Source organism: Rhincodon typus, chromosome 29 (genome assembly GCF_021869965.1).
Source record: "Rhincodon typus isolate 14 chromosome 29, sRhiTyp1.1, whole genome shotgun sequence".
Lineage (NCBI taxonomy): Eukaryota > Metazoa > Chordata > Chondrichthyes > Orectolobiformes > Rhincodontidae > Rhincodon > Rhincodon typus.
The window spans coordinates 39,573,759-39,592,117 of NC_063360.1; the positions used below are offsets into that span (position 1 = coordinate 39,573,759).

Consider the following 18,359-nt stretch of genomic DNA (forward strand, 5'->3'; position numbering starts at 1 on the left):
CGACGACCGAGGAGGGGAAGTTACGGTCCTTGAAAAACGAGGACAACTGAGATGTACGGGAGTGGAATGCCTCATCCTGGGAGCAGATGCGGCGGAGGCGAAGGAATTGGGAATAGGGGATAGCATTTTTGCAGGAAGGTGGGTGGGAGGAGGAGTATTCTAGGTAGCTGTGGGAGTCGGTGGGCTTGAAATGAATATCGGTTTCTAGGTGGTTGCCCGATATGGAGACAGAGAGGTCCAGGAAGGTGAGAGAGGTGTTAGAGATGGTCCAGGTAAACTTAAGGTTGGGGTGGAAGGTGTTAGTGAAGTGGATGAACTGTTTGAGCTCCTCGTGGGAGCACGAGGCGGCGCCGATACAATCATCAATGTAACGGAGGAAGAGGTGGGGCTTAGGGTCGGTGTAGGTACGGAAGAGGGATTGTTCCACGTAACCTACAAAGAGGCAGGCGTACACTCACCTTTACTGGCCCCATCCCCGCCTCTTCGACCTGTTTGTTTCCTCTCCACCTATCCTCTCCTCTATCCATCTTCTATCCGCCTCCCACTCTCTCCCTATTTATTTCAGAACCCCCTTCCCCTCCCCCTTTTCTGATGAAGGGTCTAGGCCCGAAACGTCAGCCTCTCTGCTCCTATGACGCTGCTTGACCTGCTGTGTTAATCCAGCCCTGCACCTTGTTGTCTCGGATTCACCAGCATCTGCAGTTCCTACTATCTCTGGTTTGATGATTCCTTCACTTTCCAGCCTTCTGATTTCTACCGATAACATGGTATGGAGCTGGAGGAACACAGCAGGCCAGGCAACATGAGAGGGGCAGGAAAGCTGACGTTTTGGGTCGGGACCCTTCTTCAGAAATGGAGAGGGGGAAGGCAGCTCTGAAATAAATAGAGAGCGGAGGGGTGTGGCTGGAAAGGTAGGTAGGATGGTGATAGGTGAGTGCAGGTAGGGAGTGGTGGGGATTGGTCACTGAGGTGGGAGGGGTGGATAGGTGGGAGAGAAGACGGACAGGTTGTGTCAGGTCAAGGAGGTGGGGATGAGCTCCCTTCCCCCTCCCCCAATTCTGAAGAAAGGTCCTGACCTGAAACGTCAACTTTTCTGCTCCTCTGATGCTGCCTGGCCTATTGTGTTCCTCCAGCTCCACACTGTGTTATCTCTGACTGTCACATCTGCAGTTTTTACAATCTCCTGATTTCTACTTCTACTTTTGCCCAGAAGGCAAATTTCACTGGGCAGTCCTTACAGAATCATGGCAACATACAAGGTAACCTTTTCTCCTTCTATAGTCCCTAGGCGGTCCTGAAAAACACGTGGGCATTTAATTAGGACTTCACTCAGGAAGCCATTTCTGACTGAAAAATGTTGAGTCAATCAAGTTGAATCTTTCTGCACCCATTTTGCTTGAGCCGAGACTTTTACTGCAGCCAGTGGTTGCTGAACCAGCTGCTTCTCAAAAGAGACCAGAACCAAAGTTGTACCCTTAATATGTAAAGGTTCCTTGGTTCCCCAAGTTCCTCAGCCTGGCTGAATTCTTGTGCAAATCTAAGGGTAGAATTCCAGAGCGAAATTTGTTAAAGTCTCGTTCTGGAATCACTGAAACAGCCATGCCAGTATTGATCTCCATTAGAACTGGGTGACCATTTAACGAGAAGTTTATTTTGATTGGTTCTGATTTGCCAAGTTATTTAACTGTTCTAAGTCAGATGTGGGTGGACTTCCCACGGTGTGCACTCTCCTGGATACCAGCCTATGAGTTCTCTTACACAATTTAGGTATAGTATGTCTCTTTTGCTGTCTTGAGTCTGCACACCAGCAGCAACTATAAATAGCTTGCAATCCTGGATCCTGAAGAAAATTTTAACCGTTTGGGCGAGGTTTGGCTTTGTTTTGGGGTTTTGCTGTGGGCTGACCCAGTACCCCTCTGTTCAGGATGTGTCCTGAGTAAGGCTATGCAGTTGCATTCACTCAAGTGGTGTTCCCCAAGCTCAGTCAGTCTGGCGAGGGTGTCCACTTCCATCGGAATACCCTGCAACTCATATACTCCACTTGCCACATGTTCCAATGATAAAGTCAGTTGTAGTGCTGGTTTGAAATCCAGTTGGGCTTCAGCTAGTGGGCACTTTTGCATGGTTACATCATTAACCCCACATATCAAACAGCCTTTCAGCATCTCATTCATAGTTAACCCAAAATCACATGCCTCTGCCGGTCATCTTAACTTTGTCAAAAACCCTGATATGGATTCCCCTGGTTCTTGAATTGCCAAGTAAAAATGATAGTGTCTCAGAATTAGAGGAGGCTTGGCGTCATAGTATTCCTTAGCTAAATCCGTCATCTCCTGAAAGATTTTTAGTATTTGGTGCCTCAGGGAAAGTTAGACTCCTAATAACCAAAAAAAGTTATGGCTCCTCAAGCTGTCAGGAGAACCATTCATTGCTTTCCATCTGCCCAATGTCATTTGCCCAGAAAAACTAATGCATTCATACTGGGCCCGGTCTTCAGTGGCAGGATCAAATGGGTCAAGCTTCCCAAATAATGGCATGATGCCAGGAATGCTTACCCCAACTCAAAGACAACTGTTGAGAGTGAATTTCTTAAGGAAGATGCTTTTCTCTTGTTGCCACTGAAATAACTCCACAGAGGCTGGTATCCTGTCACCAAGTTGCCCTTCATTTTCGTGTACATAGTAATTGATACTGGTCCGGCTTCCTCAGGGTGAGCTGTCAGAGTGAACAGAACCACTGACATAGAGATGGTAAGAACGACTGATGCTGGAGTCAGAGATAACACAGTGTGGAGCTAGAGGAACACAGCAGGCTAGGCAGCATCAGAGGAGCGGGAAAGTTAACATTTCAGGTCGGGATCCTTCTTCAGAAAGGGTCCTGACCTGAAACATCAACTTTGCAGAACCCTGACACTCATGTTTATATCTGTAAGCCAGGGCTCCCTGATTGGATCAGGTTAACAGCCCCAATCAGGGAGCTCAGATTCAACGAGGTTCATCTGGCTGACCTCGTTCCAATCACTACAGTAAGGTGGGCTAGAATCAGGTGAGAGGTTGCCATAGGGGCAGAGTAGGTAGTTCAGAAGGCGAATTTGGTAAGATGCTGTACGACACTCCCTAGGCTTCATGGAGAGAAACCTTCTGTGAAACTTGACAAAACTGACACTCAACCAGTCACAGTAAGATTCAGCACTTTGTTTCTTATTTTAGTGCTCTCCCTGTCTCTGTCTCTTAATTGTTGTTTCCACTTTCTAATTCAACATTCTGGTTCCCAGCAATGTGGCAAATTTGTTTAAAACCTCCAGCTCAGCAATCATGCGCACCCCCCGCTTCCTCATTCTATGCAAATGATTGAGCCTGAAAAGGTCCAAATTGGCCTACAACCTGTCCCAATGTCCGAGGAAGCTCAGATCCTCCACGATGCACCTTCACGCTATTCCTCCTGTCCTTCTACTCTTGATTCACTGCTGTGTGGTACTGGCTGTAATAATTGATTCCTACTTTTGAGATCCTCTTTATCAATCAAGTATGAAGGAAGAACGGAAGGAAATCCTTATTAGTCAGGAAATGATATTGAGGAAATTGATGGGATTAAAACCCAATAAGTTCCTAGGGCCTGATGCTCTGTATCCCAGAGTACTTAAGGAAGTGGGCCCAGAAATAACAAACCCATTGGTGATAATTTTTCAGCATTCTGTAGACTCTGGAAGCGTTCCAATGCACTGGAGGGTAGCTGTTGTAATCCCACTCTTTAAAAAAGGAAGGAGAGAAAGCAGGGAATTATAGGCCAGTTAGCCTGACAGTGGTGGTGGGGAAAATGTTGGAGTCAATTATTAAGGATGTCATAACTGAGCATTTGGAAAGTGGTGACAGAATCGGTCCCAGTCAGCATGGATTCACTAAAGAAAAATCATACTTGACAAATCTTCTGGAATTTTTTGAAGATGTGACCAGTAGAATGGTCAAGGGTGAATCAGTAGATGTTGTGTATCTGGACTTTCAAAAGGCTTTTGACAAGGTTCCACACAAGAGATTAGTAAGGAAATTAAAGCTTATGATATTGAAAGTAATGTATTAACATGGATAAAGAACTGGTTGGCAGACAGGCAGCAGAGAGTTGGAATACGCAGGTCCTTTTCAGAGTGGCAGGCAGTGACGAGTGGGGTACCGCAGGGTTCAGTGCTGGGACCCCAGCTGTTCACAATATACATTAATGAATTGGATGAAGGAACTGAATGCCATATCTCCAAATTTACTAATGACACTAAGCTGGGTGACAGTGTGTGCTGTGAGGAGGACGCTAAGAGGCTGCAGTGTGACTTGGACAGACTGGCTGAGTGGACAAACACTTGGCAAATGCAATATAATGTGGATAAGTGTGAGGTTATCCACTTTGGTGGCAAAAACAGAAAGGCAGATTATTATCTGAATGGTGGCAGTTTAGGAAAAGGTGAGGTGCAATGAGACCTGGGTGTCATGGTGGAACAGTTGGTGAAGGTTGGCATGCAGATGCAGCAGGCAGTGAAGAAAGCTAATGGCATTCTGACCTTCATAGTGAGAGGATTTGAGTATCGGAGTAGGGATGTCTTGCTGCAGTTATACAGCGCCTTGGTGAGGCCACACCTTGAGTATTGTGTGCAGTTTTGGTCTCCCAGTCTGAGGAAGGACATTCTTGCTATTGAGGGAGTCCAGCAAAGGTTCACCAGTCTGATTCCCGGGATGGCAGGACTGATCTTTGAGGAAAGACTGGATTGACTGGGCTTGTACTCACTGGAATTTAGAAGAATGAGGGGGAATCTCATAGAAACATAAATCCTGATGGGATTGAAACTAGGGGTCACCGTCTAAATATATGAGGCAAGCCATTCAGGACTGAGATGAGGGAGAATTTCTTCACTCAGAGAGTTGAGAACCTGTGGATTTCTCTCCCACACGAAGCTGTTGGGGCCAGTTCATTAGATATATTCAAGAGGTAACTGGACATGGCCCTTGCGGGTAAAGAGATCAAAGGGTATGGGGAGAGGGTGGGAATGGGATACTGAGACTGCATGATCAACCATGATCATATCGAATGGTGGTATAAGGCTTGAAGGGCCGAATGGCCTACTCCTGCAACTATTTTCTGTTTCTAATCTCTGAATCCCCAGCTCCCCTAGGTGTACCTGAAGGACCTCATCCCTCCTACTACCTATTGACAGTGATATGGGGAGCCCACACTGAGCTGAGCCACACGTAGTGCATTCCCCTGAGGAGCCGCCACCTTTACTGAGATTCAGAACCGAATAATGCTCTCTACCACAAGAAGAAAAATACAGAGATATCCAAACAGAAAATGCTGGCAATACTCAGCAGCTTCAGCTGCATTAGTAGAGAAGAGGTTTCAGATTGACAACCAGTTGTCATTGTTCTCTGTGTCTAGCTGATCAAACCTCTTCATATCATTTGAAAGACCTCAATTTGGGAACCCCTCAACATCCCTTTCTGCAGAAAAGCAAATCAATCAGTTCAGATTTTTAGGAGATAAAGCCTATGGTTCCAGTATGATTCAAGTTAATGCTTTTGCATCTCTCCAGTACCTCTATGTCCTTTTCATAATGTAGGGATTGGAGGGTTTTGCTATATTGCTAGTGTTGTCTGACCAAGGGTTTGATACTGCTTTAACACTTTCCTGCTGTTCAAATCTATTCACTTAGAAATGACTCTCAGTTTGCTTTAACCACCTCACAAACATATCTGGCTTTTGTTTCTCTGTTTCTGCATTCCTGCAGCTGATGTTTAAATTAGACTTTGTCCCTTAGTCAAAGGCTGTTTCCTCCTCGTGATCAGAGCCTGTCCTTCATGGGCTGTAATCTCCCAGCTCCCAGTACAGCACAATAAACTGCTGCTAATCCTGGGGGGATATGTTCTCAGAGAACAATTCTTTCATTATTTTTTTCAAATAGTAAAGAAGGCATTCTGTGCATATACAGTATGCAAAGATGTGTAGTGTACACTTTTTCTCCATGTCTACATTTTTTTCTTTAATATTTTCAGCGATGACTAAAATTTGCAGTTGGCAGAAAGGTGTCTGGTGAGTATTGTATGGAGAAGTACATTTATGAAGAGCGAATAAGCAAACTGTGGGATAATGTAAAATGAAGAACTGTGGATGCTGGAAATCTGAAACAGAAACTAATTGCTGGAGAAACTCAGTAGGTCTGGCAGCATCAATGGAGAGAAAACAGAGTTAACATTTCAAGTCTGGTAACGGTCCTTCAGAATTTTACAGGCTGCTTAGTGTGAAATAGTTTGTTGGTGGGAAATGTTAATGCTAGTTTCAGCAGTTAACTTTTAAATGGCCGCCAAGTTAAAACACCACCAATGCTCTCTCTCTCTCTTTCTCTCTCTCTCTCTGTGCCTCTCTCTTTGTCTCACTCTCTCTGCCTCTCTCTCTCTGTGAAGCTCTCTCTCTGTCCCTCTCTCTCTCTCTGTGCCTCTCTGTCTGTCTCTCTCTGTCTATCTCTCTCTATCTCTGTGCCTCTTTGTCTCTCTCTCTGTCTCTCTCTCTGTATCTCTGTGCCTCTTTGTCTGTCTCTCTCTCTGTCTCTGTCTCTCTCTCTGTATCTCTGTGCCTCTCTTTCTCTCTGATAACTGAGCAGCCCTCTGGTGACTTTATCCTTTAACATTCACCTTGAACCATTTGCTTAACGAGAGAATGGAGCTGCTTTCTGAGGAATCTGCAATCTTTAAGCCTCTCCCCCTATCACTTGATTCCATCGTGTTAGTGGGGAACTGGTAGTTTTGAAACAGTTTCAGTTCCTTACCCAGAAACATTAAATGCTAAATTTAAAAAATAATTCCAGTTCTTGAAATTGATGACAGGGGGATCTAGAATTTGCAAAGTCAGCCACAGCTTCCTGTGTACATTCCCTTTTGCCAGTTTCCTCTTTCCATCAACAAAATTGAGTTTGTTCAAAATCTCAACCCAATTCTTTGAGGAAGAGCCCAGACATTGAGACGAAATCATCTCTGACAAGGTAAGGAAAAGATTTTATAGTCACTCTCATCCTTAGGCAGTCTGCTAACTCTTTCCAGTAATTATTTCAGCATTTATGTATTTGTCAATTTCCCTTTCTTCACATCTGGTTACTGTGTACATTTTTGAAATCCTAATTTGAAAAATGACATAATTACTGCAGAAGCAGCCCACATAAAGTTCACTCAGCTCAATCCTGGGACAAAGGGCTTTTCTTAAGGTTGAGCAGGTTGAGATTGTATCCTTCGGAGTTTTTAAGAATGAGAGGGGAACTTATTGAAACGTAGAAGTTCTTGATGGGACTGGATAGACTGGATACCTGGAGGATGTTTCCTGTTCTGTGGAGACTAAAACTAGGTAACATAGTTTGAGAATTAGAGGATTCCCTTTGAAGAGAGAGATGAGGGAAAACTTTTCTCTGAAAGGGCTGTTCAAGTGTGGAATTCTCATCCCCAGAAAGCAGGGGAGGTTAAGTCTTTAATTTTATTCAGGCTCTGTTGGTGATATTTTGGATAGACTGAGGTACAGACGGAAAAGTTGAGATGACACCACGACCAGACCATCAATGATCTTATTGAATATGGGCTGCAAGCACGGGTTTGAGGGGCAAATCCTGCTGCTTGGTTCAAGAAAATTCAGCCTACAGGTGCACACCTTTCTTTATCACTGTGTCTTTCCCAGCCTCTGACAGCAGCTCAGTGAGAGCAACAGAGCTAATTGCAACACTTGGCAGAGCTTGCTTCCCAGCCTATCTCAGTGAATATAACAGGTGAACAAAATATTGTTAGACTGTTACTGAATCCTGTTGTTTCATGATCAAGCCAGGACTCAGCTGGGCATTCTCAAACTTTTCAGACCAAACATCACAGTAAAAGTGTAGAACAAATGTTACAGGTTGACACTCCTCATGGCAGTACTGAGGGAACAGAGGGTCAGTGCTGAGGGAGTGCCGCGCTGTCGGAGGGTCAGTGCTGAGGGAGTGCCGCACTGTCGGAGGGTCAGTGCTGAGGGAGCGCCGCACTGTCGGAGGGTCAGTGCTGAGGGAGCGCCGCACTGTCGGAGGGTCAGTGCTGAGGGAGTGCCGCACTGTCGGGGGGTCAGTGCTGAGGGAGCACCGCACTGTCGGAGGGTCAGTACTGAGAGAGTGCTGCAATGCTGGAGGTTGAATACCTAGGGCTGGGTCTCGCTGTTTGCAATATTTATCAATAAGTTTGAGAAAGAGATAGAGAATAATCTGTGCAAACTTGCTAATAATGGTAAACTTGGGATTTGAATGGACGGACACACGTTGCAATGCATTGTGAGCAGGTTAAGTGTTTGGACAAGAAAACTAAGTCTAATTTGTTTTAAAAGACATTCAAGATTCTGAAGGGGCTTGTCAGGGTTGACACTGAAAGATTGTTTCCGTGTCTGGGGAATCAAGAAAGCTGGGGCACTGTCTCAGGATAAGAGAGTGATTATTTTAGATTAGTTTGGTATGAGGAGAAATTTCTGCAGTAGAAAGGTTGTGTACCTTTGGAATTCTCCACCCCCAAGGGTTGCAGAGTTTCTATTGTTGGGTCTATTTCAGGATAGGATCGGCAGATTTCTCAGGGAATTGAGGATATGGGGAGTTGGCAGGAAAGTGGAAATTGAATAGGAAATGGGTAAGAGGGCCAATCCATGGTTTACAAAGGAAATTAGAGATAGTATCCGATCCAAGGAAGAAGCATTCAGATTGACCAAGAGAAATAATATGTCTGAGGATTGGGAGCAGTTTAGAATTCAGGAAAGAAGGACCTAGGGATTGATTAAGAAGAGGAAAATACAGTGCGACAGTAAGCTTGCAGCGAACATAAAGACTGACACTAAGTGTTTCTATAGGTATGTGAAGAGAAAGAGATTGGCGAAGACAAATGTAGGTCCCCCACAGACAGAAACAGGGGAACGTATAATAGGGGATAAAGAAATGGCTGAGCAACTGAATACATACTTTGGTTCTGTCTTTACAAAAGAGGACACAAATCAAATGCCAGAAATAGTGGAGAATGCAAGATTTAGTGAGAGGGAAGAACTGAGGGAGATCAATATTAGTAAAGAAATGGTGCTGGGAAAATTGATGGGATTGAAGGTGGATAAATCCCCAGGGCCTGATAATCTACATCCCATGGTACTTAAGGAAGTGGCTCTAGAAATAGTGGATGCATAGGTGGTCATCTTCCAGGATTCTATAGACTCTGGAACAGTCCCTGCAGATTGGACAGTTGCTAATGGAGGTAGAGAGAGAACAGGGAATTATATACCAGTAAGCCTAACAACAGTAGTGAGGAAAATTCTCCAATCCATTATCAAGGACTTTATAGCGCAGCATTTAGAAAGTAGTAGCAGGATCAACAGAGTCAGCATGGATTTATGAAGGGGAAGTCATGCTTAACAAATTTGTTAGAATTCTATGAAGATGTAACTCATAGAGTTGACAAGGAGGAGCCAGTTGATGTGGTATTTTTGGACTTTCAGGAAGTGTTTGACAAATTACCGCATCAGAGATTATTGTGCAAGATTAAAGCACATGGGGTTGGTGCAGGTGTATTGAGATGGATAGAAAACTGGTTGGCAGAGAGGAAACAAGAGTAGGAATTAATGGGTCCTTTTCAAATTGGCAGGCAGTAACTAATGGGGTACCACAGGGATCGGTGTCGGGACCCCAGCTATTCACAATATATATTAATGATTTAAATGAGGGAACAAAATGTAATATCTCCAAGTTTGTAGATGATACCAAGTTGGGTGGGAGGGTGAACTGTGACGAGGATGCAGAGATCCTTCAGCATGGTCTGGACAGATTGGGTGAGTGAGCAAATTAATGGCAGATGCAGTATCATTTGGATAAATGTGAGGTTATTCACTTTGGAAGCAAAAACAAGAAGGCAGATTACTACCTGAATGGCTATAAATTGGGAGAGGGGAGTGTGCAGTGGGACCTGGGTGTCCTTGTGTACCAGTTGCTGAAGGTAAGCATGCAGGTGCCGCAGGCGATAAAGAAGGTAAATGGTATGTTGGCCTTCGTTGTGAGAGGTTTCAAGTGCAGGAGCGGGGATGTGTTGTTGCAGTTATACAGGGCCTTGGTGAGATCACACCTAGAATATTGTGTGCGGTTTTGGTCTCCTTTTCTGAGGAAGGATGTGCCTGCTCCAGAGGGAGTGCAGCGAAGGTTTACCAGGCTGATTCCAGGGATGGCGTATGAGGAGAGATTGGCCAGGTTGGAATTGTTTTCTCTGGAACTCAGATGAATGAGGGAGGATCTCATGGAGACTTATAAAATTCCAGCAGGACTGGGCAAGGTAGATGCAGGGAGAATGTTCCCAATGGTGGGTGTCTCCACACCAGGAGTCACAGTCTAAGGATTCGGGGTAGACGATTGAGGACAGAGATGAGGAGACATTTCTTCACCCAATGAGTAGTGAACCTGTGAAATTCATTACCATGGGAAGTAGTTGATGCCAAAACATTGAATGTATTCAAGAGGTGGGTAGATATAGCACTTGGGGCGAATGGGGTCAAAGGTTATGGGGAGAAAGCAGGATTAGGCTATTGAGTTGGACAATCAGCCATGATTGTGATGAATGGGGGAGCAGGCTTGAAGGGCTGAATGGCCTCCTCCTGCTCCTATCTTCTATGTTTCTATGACTATATTGAGAAGGCTTAATGTGCCGTATGGTTGACTCCTGGTCTTATCTCGAGTTCTTGTTTGCCCTTGAGAGAATGCTGCACTGTCAAAGGTGCCACCTTTCAGGTGGAATGTTGAACTGAGAATCTGCCCGTTTTTTAGTTTAGTGGTATACAAATACACAGCGTTGTAGTCACTTTCACTGAGGTGCAGCTCAGTCCACTGGCTAAAGATGGAAAACTTGTGAGTTTTGTGTGATGTTGGAGTGTCTTATTGTCAGTTCCTAAGCCGGGCAATTATTTGACAAGCTACAGAGCATTAAAGAAGATCTTCTTGCTTGTAAGGGTGAGATGAGGTGGGGAACCATTTGGTGTAGAATTGAAGTTTCTAATTGGATGTATCTCCTTGATTCACACAGGATGAAGATATTGACGATGGTTCTCAGTTTGCTTCATATCCAGTGGACAATGGGTTCACACTGTACAGAGACACCAATAGTCAGGGAAGGGGTCAAAGCTACTGCTCCTAACTGTTCCCTCAGCTGCCTGGATTGGAGAAAGTTAAACATAAACGGTGTCACAAAGCTCTCACTAGAAAGCTGCAGAATCTCCCAAGTTATTAACATTTCTCAGAATTCTGAGCTGATCGAACTGAATCTCATGAACAATGAATTCGAACAGCTTCCGAAAAATCTCCTCCTAAACTTTGAAAACTTAAAAGTACTGAATGTAAATGGAAACCCTCTAAAATCCATTCCTCTCAGCATCATTCAGGGAGTACAAGTTATCTTTCAATGTTCTTGCAGTGTTTTGAAAGATTTGACAGAGAATTGCAATAAAGCAGAAAACTGTACACAGAATTTCATGGAGAATCTGAATTGCAATGGAGCAAACAATTTCAGTGTGTTCAACGTGAGCAGTTTTTACAGTGCGGAATGCAGCAGGACAAATCGCATTTCCGTCTATGTCCTCGTTCCATTGCTCATTCTCGGCATTGGAATCACTATTTGTGTCGTGATCAAATATTCCTCCAAATGCAATACCAACAGTTCCCACTCCCCGAACAAACGTCATTCTGTTTCTTCCTTGGATCATGGTCAGCAAAGATACGTCAGCAGAGCAAACTGGAAAGATCCAGCAGCAGTGTCAGAGAATGCAGAATGTTCTAGAGGGGTCAGGCAGCAACAGATGGTGCACAAGGATTATGAGAACATGCTGATTGGTGAATCTGATGGGGCACGGGAAAGATGTGACAGGTAAAGTGGAGTGAAAATGTGAGCAAGTATCTGTGTAAATGCACTAACACATGAGTAACTACAAGTCTGTACATCTCTTTGTGAAAGAAACATATCATTGCAGTTGAAACATTGGAACCATAATGTTGTAAATATATACACATCAGTGATTGTGACAGTGCAAGCTCATTCTTACAGTAGCAGCTTTGAGTGTGTACATCTATGGACACATCAGAAATTATGGGCAGAATCTTCTCTCTCTGGTGGTGAACTAGGAGACAGGAAGAGTATTGTATTCGGTTAGAATGGCACCAGGCCTGAACCTATGCTGCCATCCTGTTACCAGCACATAACTCATGATTGCCACCAATTGAGGACCTTAAGTAACCAATTAATGACCACATAAGGGCCTCATCCTACCACTAGTGGGATTAACCCAACTACATCAACCCAATCTGCATGGTAAGATTGCAGATAGCTCATGGAGTTGGTGGTGAGGTATTCTCCATGAAACAAAGGCACTCAGTGAGCGACAGATTGAAGGGTAATGGAATCCCCACTATGAACCACCCACTGCTCTGGTTTCCAACCCCTTTGTCTCCTGCCCTTGTGATCTCCTGCTTGCCTGAGCATCAGGTTTCTCTCGCCTCGATCCTCTCTGAGCCTGGGGCGACTGGCACTGCCCCTCCTCCTCAGGGATACAGCTGTGGACAAGAGCTTCCAGCCTCTGATTGGCCAGCAGCTCTTGCTGGGCAGGACTCAGCCCCAGCATCTCAATCCTATTGGTGGTTTGGCCATTGCTCCATTTGTGTGGAGAAAGGAGGCAGGCAACAGGTGAGATGCCAACACTTCAACAAGGCTGTGCTCAGCCAGTTGGCAAATACATTCACAGACCAGAATCTGTGGGTTAGGAGGTAGAGCACTTCCTCATACCCCTCAAAAAGCCGACCTAGGTTATACCTTCAGGCCCTGTAACTCGGTTTGAGTTGCTAACTGGTCCAATTGGAGAACATCCGCTTTCGTCAATACCACTGACCACAATAGTCAGGGAAAAGGACGAAGGCACTGCTCCTAACTATTCCGTCAGCTTCCTGGGTTGGAGAAGTTAAAACTTGCAGGCAAGCTGCAGAATCTCCCACTGACCACAGTGATAGCACCATGATGTCCAAGCGTAGTCCCTGGGATGATCAGTGAAGTGTCTGATTGTACAGGGTGCAGCTGAGGACAAGGGCTTCTGGATCCCAATAAGGGATGGACAATAAATGCTGCATAGCCAGCGATGCCCATGTCCCATGAACGAAGTAAAGAAAAAAAATCTTTGGCAGTAATGGAGGAACCTGATTTGCTGACCCTTCAGCTCAGACTTCAGTTTCAGGGGCCTGTGCTAACTTGATGAACATTTTTACTGTAATTCATTTGAATTTTTTTTAAGCAACTCCCAGACAGAGTGAGGCCAGAGCAGCTATGGACCTGAAAGGAGCTATCAGGAGAACGGTCCAGTTACAAACCAGCCAGGGTGACAGAACTGCTCATTCTGGAAGAGGTGTCAGTGTCAGAATCTCTTCTGAGGCATCTCAGGTAGAGCAAAGAACAAAGAACAAAGAAAATTACAGCACAGGAACAGGCCCTTTGGCCCTCCAAGCCTGCGCCGATCCAAATCCTCTGTCCAAACCGGTCGCCTATTTTCCAAGGATCTGTATCCCTCTGCTCCCTGCCCATTCATGTATCTGAAATGACGCTATCGTGCCCGCCTCTACCAACTCCGCTGGCAACGTGTTCCAGGCACCCACCACCCTCTGCGTAAAGAACTGTCCACACATACCTCCCTTAAACTTTTCCCCTCTCACCTTGAAATCGTGACCTCTAGTAACTGAGTCCCCCACTCTGGAAGAAAGCTTCTTGCTATCCACCCTGTCTATACCTCTCATGATTTTGTAGACCTCAATCAGGTCCCCCCTCAACCTCCGTCTTTCTAATGTAAATAAGCCTAATCTACTCAACCTCTCTTCATAGTAGCGCCCTCCATACCAGGCAACATCCTGGTGAACCTCCTCTGCACCCTCTCCAAAGCATCCACATCCTTTTGGTAATGTGACAACCAGAACTGTACGCAGTATTCCAAATGTGGTCGAACCAAAGTCCTATACAACTGCAACATGACCTGCCAACTCTTGTACTCAATACCCCGTCCGATGAATGAAAGCATGCCGTATGCCTTCTTGACCACTCTATCAACCTGTGTTGCCACCTTCAGGGTACAATGGACCTGAACACCCAGTTGTCTCTGTACATCAATTTTCCCCAGGGCTTTTCAATTTACTGTATAGTTCGCTCTTGAATTGGATCTTCCAAAATGCATCACCTTGCATTTGCCTGGATTGAACTCCATCTGCCATTTCTCCGCCCAACTCTCCAATCTATCTATATTCTGCTGCATTCTCCGACAGTCCCCTTCACTATCTGCTACTCCACCAATCTTAGTGTCATCTGCAAACTTGCTAATCAGACCATCTATATCTTCCTCCAGATCATTTATGTATATCACAAACAACAGTGGTCCCAACATGGATCCCTGTGGAACACCACTGGTCACAGTTCTCCATTTTGAGAAACTCCCTTCCACTACAACTCTCTGTCTCCTGTTGCCCAGCCAGTTCTCTATCCATCTAGCTAGCACACCCTGGACCCCATGCGACTTCACTTTCTCCATCAGCCTACCATGGGGAACCTTATCAAACGCCTTACTGAAGCCCATGTATATGACATCTACAGCCCTTCCCTCATCTATCAACTTTATCACTTCCTCAAAGAATTCTATCAAGTTGGTAAGACATGACCTTCCCTGCACAAAACCATGCTGCCTATCACTAATAAGCCCATTTTCTTCCAAATGTAAATAGATCCTACCCCACAGTATCTTCTCCAGCTGTTTCCCCACCACTGACATCAGGCTCACCGGTCTAAAATTACCTGGATTATCCTTGCTACCCTTCTTAAACAAGGGGACAACATTAGCAATTCTCCAGTTCTCCGGGACCTCACCCGTGCTCAAAGATGCTGCAAAGATATCTGTTAAGGCCCCAGATATTTCCTCTCTCACTTCCCTCAGTAACCTGGGATAGATCCCATCAGGACCTGGGGACTTGTCCACCCTAATGCCTTTTAGAATACCCAACACTTCCCCCCTCCTTATGCCGACTTGACCTAGAGTAATCAAACATCTATCCCTAACCTCAACATCCGTCATGCCCCTCTCCTCGGTGAATACCAATGCAAAGTACTCATTAAGAATCTCACTCATTTTCTCTGTCTCCTCGCATAACTTCCCTCCTTTGTCCTTGAGTGGGCCAACCCTTTCTCTAGTTACCCTCTTGCTCCTTATGTATGAATAAAAGGCTTTATGATTTTCCTTAACCCTGTTTGCTAAAGATATTTCATGATCCCTTTTAGCTCTCTTAATTCCTCGTTTTAGATTGGTCCTATTTTCCCGATATTCTTCGAAAGCTTTGTCTGTTTTCAGTCGCCTAGACCTTATGTATGATTCCTTTTTCATCTTTGCTAGTCTCACAATTTCACCTGTCATCCATGGTTCCCTAATCTTGCCCTTTCTATCCCTCATTTTCACAGGGACATGTCTGTCCTGCACTCTAATCAACTTCTCTTTAAAAGCCTCCCACATATCAAATGTGGATTTACCCTCAAACAGCTGCTCCCAATCCACATTCCCCACCTCCTGCCGAATTTTGCTATAGTTGGCCTTCCCCCAATTTAGCACTCTTCCTTTAGGACCACTCTCATCTTTGTCCATGTGTATTGTAAAACTTACGGAATTGTGATCACTATTCCCAAAGTAATCCCCTACCGAAACTTCAACCACCTGGCTGGGCTCATTCCCCATCACCAGGTCCGGTATGGCCCCTTCCCGAGTTAGACTATTTACATACTGCTCTAGAAAACCCTCCTGGATGCTCCTTACAAATTCTGCTCCATCTAAACCCCTAACACTAAGTGAATCCCAGTCAAAGTTGGGAAAATTAAAATCTCCCATCACCACCACTCTGTTGCTCCCACATCTTTCCATAATCTGTCCACGTATTTGTGCCTCTATCTCACGCTCACTGTTGGGAGGCCTGTAGTACAGCCCCAATATTGTTACCACGCCCTTCCTGTTTCTGAACTCTGCCCATATTGCCTCACTGCTCAAGTTCTCCATGGTGCCCTCCTTCAGCACAGCTGTGATATCCTCTTTGACCAGCAATGCAACTCCTCCACCCCTTTTACCTCCCTCTCTATCCCACCTGAAGCATCTATATCCTGGGATATTTAGTTGCCAATCTTGCCCTTCCCTCAACCAAGTCTCAGCAATAGCAATAAAATCATACTCCCAGGTACTAAGCCAAGCCCTAAGTTCATCTACCTTACCTACTACACTTCTCGCATTAAAACAAATGCACCTCAGACCACCTGTCCCTTTGCGTTTATTACCTGCTCTCTGCCTACTTTTCCCCTTAGTCACACTGACTTCATTATCTAGTTCCTTACAGACTTTCGTTACTACCTCTTTACTGCCCACTAACCTCCTCATTTGGTTCCCATCCCCCTGCCACATTAGTTTAAACCCTCCCCAACAGCGATAGGTCCCCAACAGGTAGTTGGGATTCTGGGGAGAACTCCTTGAGGGATGAGTGAAATCGGAACCTTCTGTTCTGTTTTTAATGGGATATTCCTTTCTTTCTAGGAATCCGAAGAGTGCGGATGACACGTATTACCTGGAAAGTGACCCAGCTTGTGATATTTATTTAAACGAGCAGCCTGTTTATTGTAATTACACAGAGTCTGTTGCTAACCCAGAGGATGATGTGTATATCATACCAGACAAGTAAATAAAACATTGTAACCCCATTTGTTTGTAAAATATCTTGTCAACTGTGGATCTTTAACTCCATTTCTTATAATATTGACTGTGAATCTGGAATCATGCAGGAATCCACATTGGGACTGCACTGAAATACGCTGAATCCACAGGCAAATCTGTTTCTCTATAGTGAAGCTGTTTTGGACCTTACAGATATAAACATCAATTGCATAATACAATTTACAGGCACTGAGCAGCAACTTGAAGCTGAGATACAATGTGGAGCTCTCATGAAAATCTTACGCTGAATAAACACTAACTCAGAACAGATATAGTGATTGGGAATAGTAAAGCTGCCATAGTTCCACTGTCTCATTAGAGAGAGAAGACTGGCAGTGAGTTTAACCTGAAGATCACCAAACCTCAGGCTTGGGGCAAGATTGGGGAGACAGGACCTGCATGGTAACATCTTGCTGCTGGTATCACACTGCATTGCAAACAAGCTGTCCAGCCAACTGAGCTAACCATAACCCACACCCTGAGCAGATGGCTGGTCTATGATGCAGAAATGACACCAACCGCAGAGGTTCAAATCCTACATCAGCTGAGGTTACCATAAAGGACTCTCCTCCTCAACCCTTCCTTTGCCTGAGGCACAGTGACCCTCTGGATAGAACAACACCAATTATCTCTCTTTAATTAGAGAGCCTCTGGTGACTTTACCTTTACAATGAGTAACTCTTACTCTGCAAAGACACTGTTGCTGGGCTGTTACAGAGCACTTTGTAAATAATGAACAGGTATGAAGTGTGGAAGAGCAGATAAGGGTGGTACAAGTATTGAAAGCTGGTGGGAAGGTATAACAGATGGAGAGAATGAGGAGAGGCAATATATATCAAATGGTACAATTTTAATGGATGCACAGGAACGGAGTCCTGAGTTTCACTGCCTTCGGCACACTCCTGCTATGAATCTGCTGCAAAGGGGAGAAAGTTGCTCCCTGCCACTGTGTCTTGTTTCCTTTTTGCAGAAATTGGCCTGGACCCCCGAAGCTCAGGCTGCTAGCAGTCAGCTGTGAGATCAAGCCAGTTGAATGTGAGTCAGACTGTGACTCTCTGCTTCCCATTTGGAGCCAGTGGTTGTGCAGAATGAAGAAGTTGGAGAGGTTTGTGAGTGGCAGCTGGCTGCATCTTGCTTGCTTCAGGAAGTTAAGTTGCAAATTTCAGTTTTTTCCCCCTGCTTTCACAATCAACTTCCCCTCAGATAAACCTATTTAGCAACAGATTTTGTATTTCAATTTTTTCACTCTGCAGGTTGGTGCTGGTCTGTTTAAATTTTATTTAAATCAGTCTAAATCAGCCCATAAGCCCCAATTCTTCTCCAACTCTTACCCCAACTCATACCCCCTGGACACAAACTCTCCCACTTACGGCCCTCACCCCAACTCCTTCGCAACTCTCTTCACTGTCTCCCACAGACACCCCTTTGAACCAAACTCTTCCCTCCACACTGTCCCACACGTACACCCCCACCCCAATCAGCACTTGCCCCATCCCTCCCACAGATACTGCTCCATCCCTTGGGTAAAAGTTTGTGATGAGCTTCACGTA

General features: G+C 45.0%; 1 protein-coding gene across 3 annotated transcripts; it reads left to right on the forward strand.

Annotated features, from left to right (window-relative positions):
- The first annotated feature begins 6,885 nt into the window (after nt 1-6,885).
- LOC109923212 lies at nt 6,886-16,796 on the forward strand. Of its 3 annotated transcripts, XR_007265107.1 has the most exons (4): nt 6,886-7,015; nt 11,079-11,915; nt 13,327-13,472; nt 16,633-16,796. XR_007265107.1 is itself a non-coding variant. In XM_020523257.2 (3 exons), the coding sequence occupies exons 2-3, from the start codon at nt 11,080-11,082 to the stop codon at nt 16,775-16,777; spliced, it is 981 nt and encodes a 326-aa protein (XP_020378846.1). In that variant the 5' UTR covers nt 6,886-7,015; nt 11,079; the 3' UTR covers nt 16,778-16,796. The 3 variants fall into 3 exon arrangements, 2 of the variants coding, with proteins under 2 accessions (XP_020378846.1, XP_048469990.1); XM_020523257.2 differs by lacking the exon at nt 13,327-13,472; XM_048614033.1 differs by lacking the exon at nt 13,327-13,472 and having other exon boundaries at nt 11,079-11,765.
- The last annotated feature ends 1,563 nt before the right edge of the window (nt 16,797-18,359 follow it).

Excerpts from the sequence above, each read along its gene's own strand:
- LOC109923212 (XM_020523257.2), top strand. The coding sequence starts at position 11,080 with ATGAAGATATTGACGATGGTTCTCAGTTTGCTTCATATCCAGTGGACA. Across the intron at positions 11,916-16,632 it reads GCACGGGAAAGATGTGACAG|GAATCCGAAGAGTGCGGATG; the intron begins GTAAAGTGGAGT and ends CTTTCTTTCTAG.